Genomic DNA, 15612 nt, shown 5'->3' with positions numbered 1-15612 from the left:
CCAGTTTTTGAAAACCCATATTTCAGCGACCGTTGTCTTGCAAGAACATACATATACCGGACGGAGCAACACCACCGTCCTCCGTCCACGACGGAGCAAGCCAAACCAAGAACACCAAATTTCGGCCTCCAGCAACATTTAAACAACCAGAAAGGTAATCAACATAAAAATCTCATTATTTAGGGTTTTGTGATTTGGGAAATTTTTAAATTACTCTAATTGTGATAATTTGGTAACTTGAGTTTGCAATTGAGACTATTAGTATTATATTTGTGCTGTGAAATCATTGTTAGGGTTGTTGATACGTTAAAAATTGAGGATTTTGTATTATTCTTCAAGAATTGGGGTTTATTATTCCACTCTTTGTAGTTTATAGTTATTGGTGCCATCCATTTCTCTTTAAAATGTAGCATTTTTCATGAAATCATTGTAATTTTATTGTGTCTCTGTTCATGCCTATCCTCGAGAGAAACATGTGTTTGAGTGAAAGGAAATGAATTATTACAAGATGGATCTAACAATTTGTTATAAGCTTCTTGATGAGTTGAATCCCAACTTTGAATTTGAACTGATCCGAGTGTGAGATTTGTTGGTTTTGGTCAATTTGGGAATTCTCTTGGCAATAAATTTTGATAATCAAGCCACACTATAAATGAAAATGATTAATTTTTCTTACTTTTTTATGGATATTAACTCTCTGGTTCTTAGAAGAAGGAGTTCGGTAATTTAAAGTTGGATCGCGAGGTAAGTAAAGTCTGATTCGTAACTGTTTCTACCATGTATGGAATTCGTGTTCTCCGAACGATCCATGTTAAATTAACCACTTGAATTCAATATATTAGTCTAGAATAAAAGATCAATTAAAACTTAAAAGTGACTTATGATGAGATTGTAACTAATCTAGTGGTTTACTCTCAGGAACTGAATTAACTTAACCTCCATATACAATACTCCATTCAAGACTGCTACAGCAGAGACATAGACCTTTCTCACTGCCGGCGAAGCCTTCTCCCTCCTTTGACGGCGAATCTTTCTCTCTCTCTGGCGTCATCAGAGAGAGTCACTCTCCTCTCCCTCCCTGTAACACGCCGGCACTGGTAAGTCCCCCCCCCCCCCCCCCCCCCCCCCCACCCCCCCCCCCCCCAATCTCTCTGGTCAGCTGTTGTTCACTTGTTTGTTCTTATTCCTGAAAGCTTAGTTTTTTTTTTGGATTGTTTTGTTGATTGTTGATTGAATGAGTGATTGCACATTCCTCTTTTGTTTGGATTGTTTTCTTGATTGAATGAGTGATTGCACATTGTTGATTGTTGATTTTGCTCCTATTCAAATTGAGTGATTTTGTTCTATTTTAATCAATGAGTTCCTATCCAAGATTCCAAGTTGATTTTGTTCCTATCAAAATTGAGTGATTTTGCTTTGTTTACTGTTTTTTGTTATGATTTTCTGTTCTAGTTATCGTTGTTACCGTGCATTTTTCTGCATCTGTCAATTTAATGTTGCCTGAAGTCTTTTGCTTCTGTGCTGCCTTCTGCATTTTTCCTGTGTCTGCATGCTGTTGTAGTTTTTCGTCGCTTGAGCCTGTGTTCTTGGTTGTATTTATTTGGAAAAAGGAAGGGATTGGAGTATTGGTTTCAATACTGGTTTGCAGCTGCACCAGGCTTATATCTGTTTATTATTAGCTACTTTTTCATTGACGTGTTTTTGTTTCCATCTTAGGTGTTTGCAAAATTTAAGGAGTAGTTGTAGGAGGTTTTGTTGTCTTACTGTGTAGGTGGATTGTTAGTGATTGTGGCTGATTTAGTTAGCTTATGCTTTCCTTTTTTCTATGTGAACCTCATTTAGCATGTTTTGAGTCTAGTTCCGCCACTGATTATTTTATTTTATTTTTTAATTTTTTCACTCTGCAAATCATTATATTTGATTTTAGGGATTCTACAATGTGTAGTTGAATTTAGTTACTTTCCCATCATTTGCATTGCATAAATAATAAATTCAACTTGAACCTCTCTTTTTTAATTACACATTCTGTTTAAATCATTGCAGTTTTTGTTTTCATGATCTTATTATTTCACCCAACACTTTATCACATGTTGTTCTATGATTGAGCTATGTTATTTCTTTTAATAGCCCTTTTTGTGTCTGAATGTTTCATAGTTAATGCCAACTCTACGGTTCTTTTTTAGCCTTTGTTTGCTAATTGGGTTTTGGAGGGGAGGGAAGGGAAGACTTACTTTTCTTTTTTAAATCAAGGACACTATAAAATACTCTTAAAATGAATTATGTGTGTTTGCAGTATTATATGATCGTTTAACTTTGATATACCTTAGTTTTTACTTTGTTTGTAGTTGCTAACAAACATTGCTTCAGATTCATGAAATGCTGAAAATTACGAAACTGTAATTTTGATTGAAGCTGGGTTGCTGGATTGTAATTTCATCATCGATGGGTTACAGATGTATTCAGTGTGGTTTTACCATCAAAACACTTTATCTTCAGTATTCTCCTGGTAACATTCGTTTGATGAAATGTGTAAGTGTTATCAATTATCATTCTTTTCATTTTTTCCTGAAGGTTTAAACAGTGGATTGATTTTTCAGACCTTTTGTAATGATAGGAGAATTGCAAAGCTGTGGCAGATGAATACATAGAATGTGAAATCATGGTGCTTAGCTTTTCTTTATCTCACTAGTTTAAATGTTGAAGTTTTTATTTTGAAATTCTCATATTCCCTTTCCCTTTTGCAGATTATTATAATAGATTTAATACTTCACAAACCCAAGGCCTATAGACATCTCCTTTACAATGTCATCAATCAAGAAACCTTGAAATTTCAGGTATATGAATTTCTCAATGATTTATCATGCACAAAGTTGTATAATTATTTTATTGGGTGAGCTTAGTTGTTTTCAATTTCATGCATGTTTAGTGAATTCCAATTTTTTTTTTTAGAGTTTCGAATGTTGCAACCATCCCTTTGTTCTTTTTAAAAAAAGAATGGCAATCTCATAAATTTCATTCACCGTCATTGCTGACAATAGAATATAAGGAACTATTGTTGTTATCTACAGTTGATATTTGTTGTCTGATAATAATAACTGTTAGAATTTGGTATTTGGGACAAGTCAATTACTCAATTCCACAAAATCAGATTGTAAGATGAGAAGCGAGAACTAACACAAGTCCTATAAGCACTAGTTAGGTTCTCTGAAGCATGAGTAATCCTAAAGTGGTAAAGTACCCGTACTGGGTACGGTACCGGTATTCCGTACCCATTTTTTGCTTGGTTGATTCACAGTGGTGAGTACTGCAAAATAGGTGCGGGTGGTGGAAAAATAGCGAAAAATATTTTGATTTTTAATTGCATTTCAATTTGTTAAGAAGTCCCACATCGGTTGCGATATGGCCTGACTAAGTGTTTATAAACTAGGGGCAATCCTCATTTTACAAGCCGGTTTTGTAAGGATGAGTTAGGCCCAATACTCAATTTTAAGACAATTCTCTCTTGATTTTTATGAAAATTGTTCAGACAGTAAACAAAAAAGTAAATCTCTGAAGAATAACATAGTAATTCACTCAAAAATATCTATTTTGATATTTTATATTAACGTACTGGTACCCAACTACCCATGCACAATGAAGATATGGTACTAAACAACCTCTCACCCAGCACAATGAAGGTGCTGGAGGCTGCAACGAAAGCAGCCCGTAGTTGCCGAGACAATTAAGGTGGCTTTCCGACAACCATGAAGATTCGGAGTTTTTTAACTTAGATAATTAGAATATATATCCAATAAGTTCAATAGTTACTTGTACGGAATTCTAAATGATTAAGGATTCTAAATGTTATATGAAAAATATCTCGTCACTATTTTTTCAATATATAAAAGAAATAGATATACTGCAGTAGGTGCTTGCACTTTAGCGCTATGCTCCTATCCATCTGCACAAGGCATTTGTTTTGCCTTATAGTCAAGTTGAACTTTCTTGAATAATATACACATTTCTTTGTGAGGGAATTCATTTTCTAAACAAGTATTTGCAAAAACTGATCTTAATAGCACATTACTTGCTTCTTGTTTTTTTAATAACATAATGTACGCATATTGTTTAGAATAATGAGATCCAATTTATCCAGAGTGTTTTATAGTGGTCTCATTGTTCACCTTTTCCAATACTAACAAGTTCCAAATACATTTTGATAATTTTGCAGGGACTACTCTGGAAATTGGCTGCCATTTTTCTTCTTTTTGATGCATGTATTCATTCTTATCATCTTATAGGATTATATCCTTTTTAGAGCATAAGTTCTAGCTTTTGTTTTTCAAAACCATTTATGAGGGGCTTACAGTTTGTTGAAGACAGGTATTTGATCTTGGAAAGCAGCAAGGGTAATTTGGGTTCATCAATGAGCTACTCCTCACTAGTGTCAGTGTGTTGCAAGGTTCGGCTAAATGAATAATAAAATCACCTTTTCCTCAAATTACCTGGTTCAGAATTTTATGCCTACTTGATTAATGCTTCAGAATTTTATGCCTACTTGATTAATGCTTTATGGTTTTCATTGACAGATGCTGATGGATGTCTTCTTTGGGAACTTTATTTTTCTTTTAACCTTCTTCTTTATGGTCAAGATATTTCTCCATATATCGATCAGCGTCTCCAGGTATATACGTCTGATATATTTGTCACACCATACTTGCTAAAAAGAAAGGAACAATTAGTGCGCATAGTCCCCATTTAATTTTGCAGAAAAAAATGTTTGTTATTTTAGCATTTTGAAAAAAATATTGAGTAGCAAAATTGTCCAATAGGAAACTAATGAACCATCTAAATTGAATTTTAATGAAGAACTTTATTTTTTGTTCTAATTTTATTGAAGTTCAGAACATGATGCAATGTGGAGAATTACTTTTTGATTCTCAAGTCTTGTGTATTACAAATACATGAGTTATTGAAACTATCAATACTTTGCTCACTAAGAACTGAATAGAGAAGTAATTTAAAAATAAGACCAGTAAAAGGTTCAACAAATAAGATTCAACCCATCCTTAGACATGGACTTAGAATCACAAATATTCAATAAAAATTATATATTTTTACCATGTTCCATATGATAGAGCTTAAAACAATGAAGAACAAAATTAAACTCTATTCCTAAAGTCTCCCAAGTCAAAAGAAGGTCACATGAGATTGCTCTGCCAACACCCGAGGATGTGAGTGATGCTCATTCTGGTGGTTGTCTCCTCTCGTGACAGGTCACAGGAGCATGAAAATCCTAGGTAGAAAAGGTTGTACAAAAACTCTCAAAAGTGCTTCGAAATAGTTCGGCCTATTTGATCTGTTTCATCAGTTATTCGTCTACGGAGTATCTTAAACCATCAATTTTGGAAAAGAATTTGAAATTTGGTTGGTTTTACTTATTAAATAATCATCTTACAAGTGAATGCAACCAAGTCACCCCAAATAAATAGGTAAACTGATGATTTTCCGTGAAAAAATTGGTCATAGTTATGGCTTAGATGAGAGTTTCGTTCTGATCAAATGATATAGTTCAGAACCTCAGATGCTCAAGGGAGAATATGAGATAGAATTATAGAAAGGTTGGCGCAGTAATTTGCACCAACAGATTCGTGGATGCTCTCAAGTTTATGCTTTAAACCCTGTAATTAAGTAGATAAAATAAAATAAATTTGTGGAAGCATTATGAAGTTGTTTTTCTTTGTTAATATTTCTACCCATATTAATTTGCTGTTTATAGACCACCAAGATCACTTCAGCTAAATATATTCGTCCATTCAGGTGCAGTGACATTTTGCTTGGTCTTCTGATTTCATGCTACTTCAAGATTTTTCTTATTGCCATGATGGTAATGTCTGCAATGCAGAAATCTGAGTTGGTTCATGCACTTACATTTATTGTTGGTTTTTTAAAAAATCTATTTTTTCCAGTTTTATTGTTGAGTACTTCATGTGCTTGTCTATGATTTGTTGTTAAACGAACAATATCTCTTTAACATTCAAAGTATCTTTCATGTAGGTCTGGGAATTTCCATCTTCTGTGATCTTCATCATTGAGTTATTTTGCTTATCATCTAATGCAGTAGCATTAAAAGGTTTGTAATTGTTACTAAACCCTAGGCAAAATATGCGATTTCTCTAGGATGGATTGTTGTAATTTAATTATGATCACCATGCTTACTGTTGAACACTGATGAACATTTCTTATCAACTAGTGATGACGGAGTCAAGTATGAATCGATGTGTATGGACCTGCTTCAGTGCATATGCTATCAAATTTGTTTTCGTTCAGGCTCCTGAGCTCATATTGTTGGGGAAATTAATTCAAGGCTGGAGTCAAATGCCATTAACATTGTCTTTAAAGTCTGCATTTATCTAGTTTTTGTTTCTTTTAGTAGCAGAGTATTATGGCCAATGACTATTGTGTTTGTGAACTGTATCCTTCATTTTTTTTTTCTCTTCTTAAATTTGATTTGGATGTTAAATTTTATTAGTTTGTTCCTTCTTTGTGATGTGAATGCTAGCATATGAGGATTGTTTACGGTGAACCATCAATGATAACTATAAAGTATTCATCAATTGTATCTTGGATGATTGAGATTCTTAACTTAGCCAGAAAAATTGCTACCGAGGGATGTTTAGCAGGACTGTAGGGTCGGACACGTGGCATGAGTCGAGTAAATAGCGTTATTCAATTCAACTAACTCAAACCCACAACATGAAGACAGAAAAATATAAGTATCAACTCACCATTAGAGAAGCGAAATGCTCTGCATTTTGAGAGTGATCAGTTAACGAAAGTGGAAACTGTTAGTTTAGTTCGTTTGTCGATCTTAACAAACTAACTATAACTAACAGTAAACTACTTGAGAGTGATCATATACTCTAATGTTTGCCAACTCTTTTTGCTCTTCCAGAGAACCTTTATGCAGTCCTAATAAAGAAGTAATTATTCTCAACTTCAAGACAAAATCTCAAATTTAAAGGTCGAGCAGCATTTTACTGCCTAGATTCAAATTTTACAAAAGCAAAAATAAAATAAATTCTTATCAACTATCTAACACAGTATCTGTCATTCCACTTTAAAAATGAGTCAAGTGACAGCACAGGAGAGTAAAGGTGTGTTAGTGTAGGGAGTTATCATAAATCAATGATATCATAGGCGACCCATAGCTACAACTAGAACCTGTTCATATAAATACATTCTGCATGCATATCAAACAAAACAAGCAATGAATAAATAAAATAATCCAAAAGTTGTAATATCCCTTTCAAGTTTCAACTAATTTAACTATCCCAATTTTTTCTCTTTCTTTCTTGAATTAGCAATGGATACATGGGAATACCTATGAAGCTGAAATTGAATTGGGGTGTGTTTCTGAAAGAGGATTGTGGAAGAAGGGAAGGGGGTGAGAGAATAGGGGATGTAGGGGGTGTATGAGTAAAATAAAGTGTTACTTTTTTAACAAGCTAGTAAAGTGTTAAAAGCAATTTGGATGATTGTAATTGGTCAACTATTTTTTTTTAACAAGGCAAAATGAGATATGCATATATAGAAAAAAATAATCTCCTCAGCACAAGTGTGCCAAGGGAGACTAGAAGATTACAAGAGAGTTCAAAATACAAAAAAGAAAATCATAAAGAAAACTATACAAGGCCCACACAAAACAAATGATTAGACCACTACCTATGGTAGTTCAAAGCTAAAGTATTACTCGTCGTTTTTAACCACTTATAAGATAATGTTTTGATCTTGTTCAACATCTGATATACTGATTTTGCCGAGCCGCTGAACAATCTATGGTTTCTTTCAGTCCACACAACCCACACGCAAGCAAGCCATATAAGTTGCATGAATGAGTGTCGTGCAAGAGAATTCCCTGCTAAACTAGTAAACCGAACAAAGTGATCCGAAAGAGTATGAGCAGTCACCAAAGAGGAACCAATCCGCGAACGACAAAAAACCAAAGAGGAGCAAAAGTGTTGCAAGATAGAAACACATGTTGAGCCAACTCGATCGCTCCATATCCATAAATACAATAATGAACCTCCTGAGATAAAATGACGCGATATGCCAGGTTTAGTAATTAATATAAAAAAATTAATAAATATTATTTGTAAACCAATCAGAATCATCCACCTCAACTCAACAAATATATTGATACATATTCATATAATGTATAATGTGTATGAAAGAATTCACCTTAAAATCTCAATTCATTTTTCTTTCTCAAATTTCCTATGCATTTATATATTTTTTTTGAAACAAAAAAAAAATAGAAAGAATTAAAAATGGAGAGGAGAAAGAGAGTGAAGATCTAATTAAAAGTGAGTTAACAGAGTAATTTAGTGGTTTAGTCACTTGTTGTAGGAATTGAATTTAGTGGTTAACTCCTCCAATTCCTGATTAGAGTACGTTATACTACTCTCTCGCGTCTCTCATCGCCGACGCCGACGCCGACGCCGAATCAGACAGAGTCACTCTCCTCTCCCTCTCTGTAACGCTCCGGCGACAGGTAAGTTTTGTCCCCCACCTCTCTCCCTCTTTTGTTTGGATTGTTTTGTTGATTGAATGAGTGATTGCACATTGTTTTATTTGTTAATTTGTAGAAAATTTATCGCTTTTGTTACATGATTGTTTGGTTAGTTTTTGAGGTTTAGAAGAATTGAAGGGTCAGGATCAGGACTCAGGAGGATATATATATATATTCATAGGTTTTTGGTGATTTTTCTTGTTACTAGTTGTTGGAACTTGGTGGGTTGGGTTGTTTGTGTAATCAGTTACATTACATTGCAATCTCTGGGGGAACATTGGCTGGGGCAGGTGGTTTTATGAGGCAAAGACACAGCCAGGGTTATGCTAGTAGTGGTGGTGATGACTTGGAAGATGATGCATGCTCATTCATATTGTTCCTTTATTTTTCACTCTGCAAATCATCATAATTGATTTTAAGGCTTCTACAATGTGTAGTTGAATTTACTATCCATAAATAATAAATTCACTTTGAATCTCGTTTTTTTAATTTCACATTCTGTTTAAATCATTACAGTTTTCATGTTCTTATACTAAAATTCAATATTTATCGCATGCTGTTCTATGACTATGATTGATTTGTGTTGTTTCTTTTCTAGACCTTTATGTGTGTGAATGATTCACATCGCTAACACTATGATTCTTTTTTACGTGCTGATGTTTTTGTATATTCATTTAGTGTTCCAAAATCATCTGTACTGAATGAAATATGATAAAATAATTTATTTACTGTTGCAGCTTCTTCACTTGGTTAATTAACTGTTGCAACTTCTGGGTAAGAAATCATGAATAACATTGCTGGTAGACCACTTAATGGAGATGTAGAAGATGATGATGAAGATGAAGCTAACGATGATGGGCTTGAAGCATGGGAGAGAGCTTATACAGAAGATAGATCATGGGAGTCTTTGCAGGAGGATGAATCTGGACTTCTTCGTCCCATAGATACCACAGCCGTTCACCATGCCCAGTATCGTAGGCGCCTTCGCGCCCTTGCTTCAAATGCAGCTACTGCGCGAATTCAGAAGGGTTTGATACGATACTTATACATTGTCGTGGACCTGTCCAAGGTATTCGTTTTATTACTTTACAGTTTCTTTCTTTGTTTCTAACTTATTTGTCATGTACCATTGCATTGATTACTTGAAAATTCGGGATCAATTGGAGACTTAGAATAGTGGGGGCACTATGTATAAACTTGTAGAATTATACTACTTCCGTCTTTTTTATAAGAGACAAATAAGTCAACTAAAATTGATCTATTTTGTCCATAATATGAATCAAATACATCAACTATATTTTAAATATAAGCAAAAGTCAAAATATATTTGGAACAAATACATTTTAACTTTTGCTTATATTTAAGAGTGGAGGGAGTAATCTCAATTCTCTGTTGCTATGCTTATGTGGTTTGTTTCTTTTTTTCCTTTGTCAAACAACCATTTTGGTCTCTAAATATGTGAGATGTAATGTATTGAAATTGCAAATACATCTTTAGTGTCTCTGTTTGTTAGCAATTTTATGGATTAAACTGATCAATGAAAAACACATTTGATGACTAAATTGACTACATAAAACAGACTCGATGATCAAAGTAACTAATAAAAAATACATTTGTGAATATGTTTACAATTTCAATACATTCAAAGACAAATGTAGCGAGTTACACTTCATGAGACCAAAATAATAGTTTACCATGTTTCTTTACTAAGTGTGGTTTGTCGCTTTGTAGTGTTTGGTTTAATAAAATTCTTTTAATTTTATGGATATGGGCCAATTTTACAACAAGTGAGACAAAACAATGTATGATGTATTGTATGTAAGTGGAGTGGATCTAACATTTCTATTCGGTGAGGGAAATATCAAGTAGTAGTATAATAAAAAGATTTCTTCAAAAGATAGTATAGGCATGTGCCCCGATAGGCTCTAACCCAGCTCCATCCCTCATTGGAGGATAGGTATGTTGGAACACTTAACGAATTAATCACTGTTAAATTTACTTAGTTTTCTTCCAATATCTTATCTGTAATTCCTATACCTGTATCACATCTATATACTTGTTCAGTAAGCTAGCACTTAACAGCTAAAATACAAAACTCAACTAGCGACTAGATTATTCGCAGGCACATCATAGGCACACTGACATTTCATGTGGAGCAGTTCTTATGCCCGAAGTTATATTTTGAAATTGCTTATGATCCTACAATTACAAGCATCTTATTTAATATTAACATTATCACACACATGTCTTTCTAATTTCTTGTCGTGTAGTATAACTCTGTTTCTTACATCATGTGAAGGCAGCTTCAGAGAGGGACTTTCGACCGAGTAGAATGGCTGTCATTGCAAAGCAGGTTGAGTCATTTATCAGGGAGTTCTTTGATCAGAATCCACTTAGTCATGTTGGTTTGGTGACTACCAAAGACGGGGTTGCTAATTGCTTGACTGATCTTGGTGGCAGTCCTGAGTCCCACATCAAAGCTTTGATGGGTAAACTAGAATGCTCAGGTGATGCCTCCCTACAAAATGCACTTGAACTTGTTCATAGCAATCTAAATCAAATCCCATCATATGGTCATCGAGAAGTTCTGATTTTATACTCGGCCCTCAGTACATGTGATCCTGGTGATATCATGGAAACTATCCAAAAATGCAAAAAGAGTAAAATAAGATGCTCTGTCATTGGTCTTGCTGCTGAAATGTTTATATGTAAGCATCTTTGCCAAGAAACTGGAGGAACCTATTCAGTTGCACTAGATGAGGTTAGTTTGTTGATTATGATTGAACCATGTAGCTGTTGTACAAATAAAATCAATGCTCTATAAAAATGATTTCAGTTTTTATTATCCAGCAACCCTTTTCTATTCTGACTAAAGAACTAAAAATATTGCTGATCACCTTAGAATGTGTTCCCATGTTTCAAATGTTTGTGCATTCTTATCAATGTATACATTTCATGCAGTCCCACTTTAAAGAGTTAATTCTCGAACACTCTCCACCACCTCCAGCAATAGCAGAGTATGCTACGGCTAATTTGATTAAGATGGGTTTCCCACAAAGAGCAGCTGAGGGTTCTGTTGCAATTTGTACATGTCATGAAGAGGCTAAGACCGGAGGGGGATACACTTGTCCAAGATGCAAAGTTCGTGTCTGTGAGCTTCCTACTGAATGCCGCATCTGTGGATTGACCCTTATTTCTTCGCCCCATTTGGCAAGGTCATATCATCATCTCTTCCCTATAGTACCATTTGCTGAGATCTCTCCATCATCCCAAAATGATCCAAGCCACAATTTTACCAATACTTGTTTTGGTTGTCAGCAAAGTCTCCTTAGTCAGGGTAAGCATCTGCAGAACAGTTGTTGGTCGAGTACCTTCATAAGTTCATATATTTAAAAAATTTGCAGTATAAAATTCTATTGTGTTGCCCAATATGCTATGTCAAATATAGACTCGTATCATACTTCTTTTATGGCGAATAGTATAAAGATCATAAATAGGTCTATAATTTTATAAATTATTCCCTCGGTGGGATCTTGAAGATTTATTGAAATTCATAAACTGTTAACTGAAGTAGTTTCATGTGTCTTTTTGTGCATCCACATTTTATGCTATCATGACCTAGCCTTTGTAAAGAGATTAGCAAGAGTCCAATTGAGAAATGGATTGACTTTCAATTTATAAGTATATATACTGGTCTTTTGCTAAACATTTTTATTCCCTGTTTATCTCCTTGTGCGTTGTAGCATATCAGCATATCACGAGTCATTTAAGCAGACAATTGTTGCTTGAGTTTTTTGAATGGCAATCCAACTGATTGGTCAGCAATATGCTCATGATACAGTGTCTTAATGCTGGTATCTTACAAGGACATTGAACTCTAATAACTATGATATCATGTGCATGTCATAGGGAATAATTTTTGTGAGACGTAAAAGCCTTAGCTTTCTTGTCATCATGATTGATGCATCCATGGTATGCAGTTGGATCCCAAACTTGGATGAGGAAAAATCACGGCTTCTTGAAGTAACATGTGAATAACGGTGGATTATAATAACAATATGTATGCATTAAGCATGTTAATCACAATTGCCAAATAATTGAGTACTGTGAATATATGGCAGTCAAGTCTTGCTGTTAAGGGTACAATTCATATACTTTATGTGATTAGTTATTTTGCTTCATAAGCCTACTGATGAGAATCTATAGGACTGCCGTTGATCGTATAACATTCTTTGTATTTTTGTTGTATTATTACAAACAGTATTGCATATAGAATATGCTCTTGCTAACCCCCTCCATTCACTGGTTGTGGAACAGGAAACAAGCCTGAGCTTTCTGTCTCTTGCCCAAAATGCAAACAACAATTCTGCCTTGATTGCGACATCTACATTCATGAGAGCTTACATAACTGCCCAGGCTGTGAGAGTTTCAGGCATTCTAAGTCAGTTACTAGTTCCCAATGATTGCCAATCCTATGGTCTTGACATTAAATTGTCGTCTAAATGGTATGTTATACTGCCTCCCTGTTATTGTGATGCTGCATTCATCTCCCGGACTCATGAACAACAAAGTTCCGGTCCATGAAAAGTGACCGACTAACACCATCCGATCACCTGATCCAAATGCAAGGCCCTTAAGCAGGGTGGAAAACAGAAGTGAGATTATTTATACAAGGGCGGGATATTTTCTTTTTTCTCATTTTATACCATAACAAATTCTTATCATTTCACTTTTTTTGTTCTTCGCTGGAAATTAAAGCACATGTAAGATTATACTTTGTTTCACTCGACGTTATAGTCCAGCACGGACGTCTCCCTTTGCCAATTTTTAATCAATGGGCTGACACTAACCGTTCTTGCTAGCATAATACTTTTACCAATTAACTTTCATTGCTAAATTTGTGTGCAACATTTACACGTTTTCTGCTTTTATGTTCAATGCTGTTAACTTCCAACTTCAGCTGACATGTTTCATATCATAGGATGATCATTGAAAATTTGGCTTGTTTGAAATCACTTCATGGAAAACACTTCGGTAGAACATTTTTGAGAACGTATACAAAGAAAGTTAATCATTGTTATTTGATAACTATCTGGCCTTCCATATTTCATTGTGAAAATACGAGCAGATAAACTTGTGTCATTGAATTAGTGTACTAAACATCATATATCGTCGTTGAAATTTTAAATATTTTTTAAGTATTGGTCTATGATAGACCAATTGGGAAAGTAGTCCATATTAGAATTTATCGTCAAACGAATATTTTCATAATGATGTGTGGTTCTTATGAAACGTGGGGTGGGAAAAGTTGGGCCCAATTTTTCATTGATAGTCCACCATTATTGGGTATAACAAGATCCTCTTTTCTCAAGGCCATGCTTTAGAAAGAGACTATAGTTCTTTTATTGTTATCCTAGGTTGCACCCCCCATTTTCAATGGTTCTTCATTATTTGTCTTGGTTTTTGAAGCAAAGAGAAAATTACTCGCTATAGATTAGGTCGCATTTGTAATAATTAAATTTATAATGTAAAAAATGTTACAACGTAATTTAAAATATTACAACGTAATTTGAAAAAAAAAATATTAGTAAAAATGTAAAAAAACATCAGTAAAAAAACACCCTAAACAGAAAACTAATAAAATAAAAGTGTAAACCAAAACCTACTTTAACTTTCCCAGTCTATGCTAAATCAAAGTTAGTCGATTTAATTACAAGGTTTTTCTGAAGGATATAAATCAACATAAATAAAATCAATAAATAAGAAATGTACACATGAAAAAAAAAAAATTGTGGATATTTTATTTTTTTGAATCAAGGAAAGGTACAGGACAATATCCATTCCATAATATAAACAAAAAAAAACATTTTCACACTTATTAAGAAAAGTAAAATGTGATAATTTTAAGGATAACTTTTTGTGTTTTTGTTGAAATAAATTTCATGGAAAGATGTAAAAATAGTTTTTATTGATTATTGATTATGGGGTAAAGAAGAGAGACTAAATTAACTAAAAGTTTATCTTGGAAATTATAAAAGTTGATTTTTTTTTGCTTATAATTTGGGACATGAAAAAATAATTTTTTTTACTTATAATATGCAACGGAGGGAGTATATAAACATAGATGATTGTATATAAAAAGTGCTTCACCCCAAAAAATTAATGATTGCATATAGGAGTACAGTAGTAATAATACTGCATAAAAAGACAGATTAACTTGAGGACTTAAATTTTTAAATTCAGTCAAAACTAAAGTTACATTACATCCAATCCTTGAAATTATAAAACAATTTGCAAGTAATATTTTTTCTGTCAAAATTATCTGCCTATATAATAGGAGATGGTACATGTACATTTTGTCGTTTTGGTTAATTTACCAGATGGTCATTGAGTTACACTTGTTATGCTAGTTCAATGGTAAGAATTATAAAATGAATATTAATATCATTTTACTAGTTAAAAAATGATTATTGAATTGTATTTTTTAACATCAAAATATATTTATCTCTATATATTTTACAACCTACAAGTTACACATTTAAAAAATAAACATAAAATTCAAAGAGACTGTAATTTTCTTTTTCTTTTTCTAGTAGTCTAGTGTTAGAAATTCCACCTTAAAAGTGAATAAGTGGAGTGCTAAGAGTTCGAAATCTCTGACTCCTGCATAAGATATGTGATGTTTCTAGTAACTACTAAGCTAATCTCCAGGAATCAAAGAGATGTATTTAAGTCAAGTCACTAGGTTTAGTCTAGTGGTGAGGAGTTCGAGTAGTACGCTATAGGTCATGAGTTCGATCCCAGTTCATTCTAGAAAAAATTATTTAAGTCAAAGTAACATTTCTCATAGTTAATTCATGCTCCATTATGCATAAACCAACAATGAAAATGGAGACAAAAAGAGATGGACGGGCAGGGATAATCGATAAAGTACGTCCAAATTAAGCACGTCTCCGACAAATCACTCCACGCACAAGTCATTTTGACTGTAATCTTTTTTTGGTTTACACTTTATTTTAACTTTAAACCATTATCAGAAATGAAATCAATTTTTTAATGTA

At 33.7% G+C, this 15612-nt stretch overlaps 2 protein-coding genes across 5 annotated transcripts; both read left to right on the top strand.

The window, feature by feature from the left end:
* Positions 1 to 6624, top strand: LOC123892482 (protein ARV 2-like). 4 transcript variants are annotated; one of them, XM_045942271.1, is made up of 11 exons: positions 1 to 154; positions 919 to 1097; positions 2413 to 2529; positions 2615 to 2662; positions 2745 to 2834; positions 4211 to 4256; positions 4359 to 4441; positions 4569 to 4663; positions 5800 to 5866; positions 6037 to 6112; positions 6233 to 6624. In XM_045942271.1, exons 3-11 carry the CDS (start codon positions 2443 to 2445, stop codon positions 6394 to 6396), a joined length of 756 nt encoding a protein of 251 aa, XP_045798227.1. In that variant the 5' UTR covers positions 1 to 154; positions 919 to 1097; positions 2413 to 2442; the 3' UTR covers positions 6397 to 6624. The 4 variants fall into 4 exon arrangements, with proteins under 4 accessions (XP_045798227.1, XP_045798228.1, XP_045798225.1 ...); XM_045942272.1 differs by having other exon boundaries at positions 2368 to 2506; positions 2598 to 2662; XM_045942269.1 differs by having other exon boundaries at positions 2368 to 2529.
* Positions 6625 to 8204: 1580 nt separating this feature from the next.
* Positions 8205 to 13400, top strand: LOC123892687 (general transcription factor IIH subunit 2). Its single transcript, XM_045942537.1, has 5 exons — positions 8205 to 8533; positions 9289 to 9620; positions 10851 to 11312; positions 11513 to 11888; positions 12869 to 13400. The coding sequence occupies exons 2-5, from the start codon at positions 9336 to 9338 to the stop codon at positions 13012 to 13014; spliced, it is 1269 nt and encodes a 422-aa protein (XP_045798493.1). The 5' UTR covers positions 8205 to 8533; positions 9289 to 9335; the 3' UTR covers positions 13015 to 13400.
* Positions 13401 to 15612: the final 2212 nt, after the last annotated feature.

This window comes from Trifolium pratense, linkage group LG6 (genome assembly GCF_020283565.1).
Source record: "Trifolium pratense cultivar HEN17-A07 linkage group LG6, ARS_RC_1.1, whole genome shotgun sequence".
Classification (NCBI taxonomy): domain Eukaryota; kingdom Viridiplantae; phylum Streptophyta; class Magnoliopsida; order Fabales; family Fabaceae; genus Trifolium; species Trifolium pratense.
The sequence above is the reverse complement of the archived record's forward strand: the minus strand, read 5'-3'. Positions and strand labels throughout refer to the sequence as shown.

What these genes read in the sequence shown, in the direction of transcription:
- LOC123892482 (XM_045942271.1), top strand. Translation starts at nt 2,443, where the DNA reads ATGGGTTACAGATGTATTCAGTGTGGTTTTACCATCAAAACACTTTAT. An exon ending in TTTTCTTCTTTTTGATGCAT is followed by an intron (nt 4,257 to 4,358) that starts GTATTCATTCTT and finishes AGTTTGTTGAAG; the next exon opens with ACAGGTATTTGATCTTGGAA. An exon ending in TTTTTCTTATTGCCATGATG is followed by an intron (nt 5,867 to 6,036) that starts GTAATGTCTGCA and finishes TCTTTCATGTAG; the next exon opens with GTCTGGGAATTTCCATCTTC.
- LOC123892687 (XM_045942537.1), top strand. Translation starts at nt 9,336, where the DNA reads ATGAATAACATTGCTGGTAGACCACTTAATGGAGATGTAGAAGATGAT. An exon ending in TTGTCGTGGACCTGTCCAAG is followed by an intron (nt 9,621 to 10,850) that starts GTATTCGTTTTA and finishes CATCATGTGAAG; the next exon opens with GCAGCTTCAGAGAGGGACTT. An exon ending in GCAAAGTCTCCTTAGTCAGG is followed by an intron (nt 11,889 to 12,868) that starts GTAAGCATCTGC and finishes GTTGTGGAACAG; the next exon opens with GAAACAAGCCTGAGCTTTCT.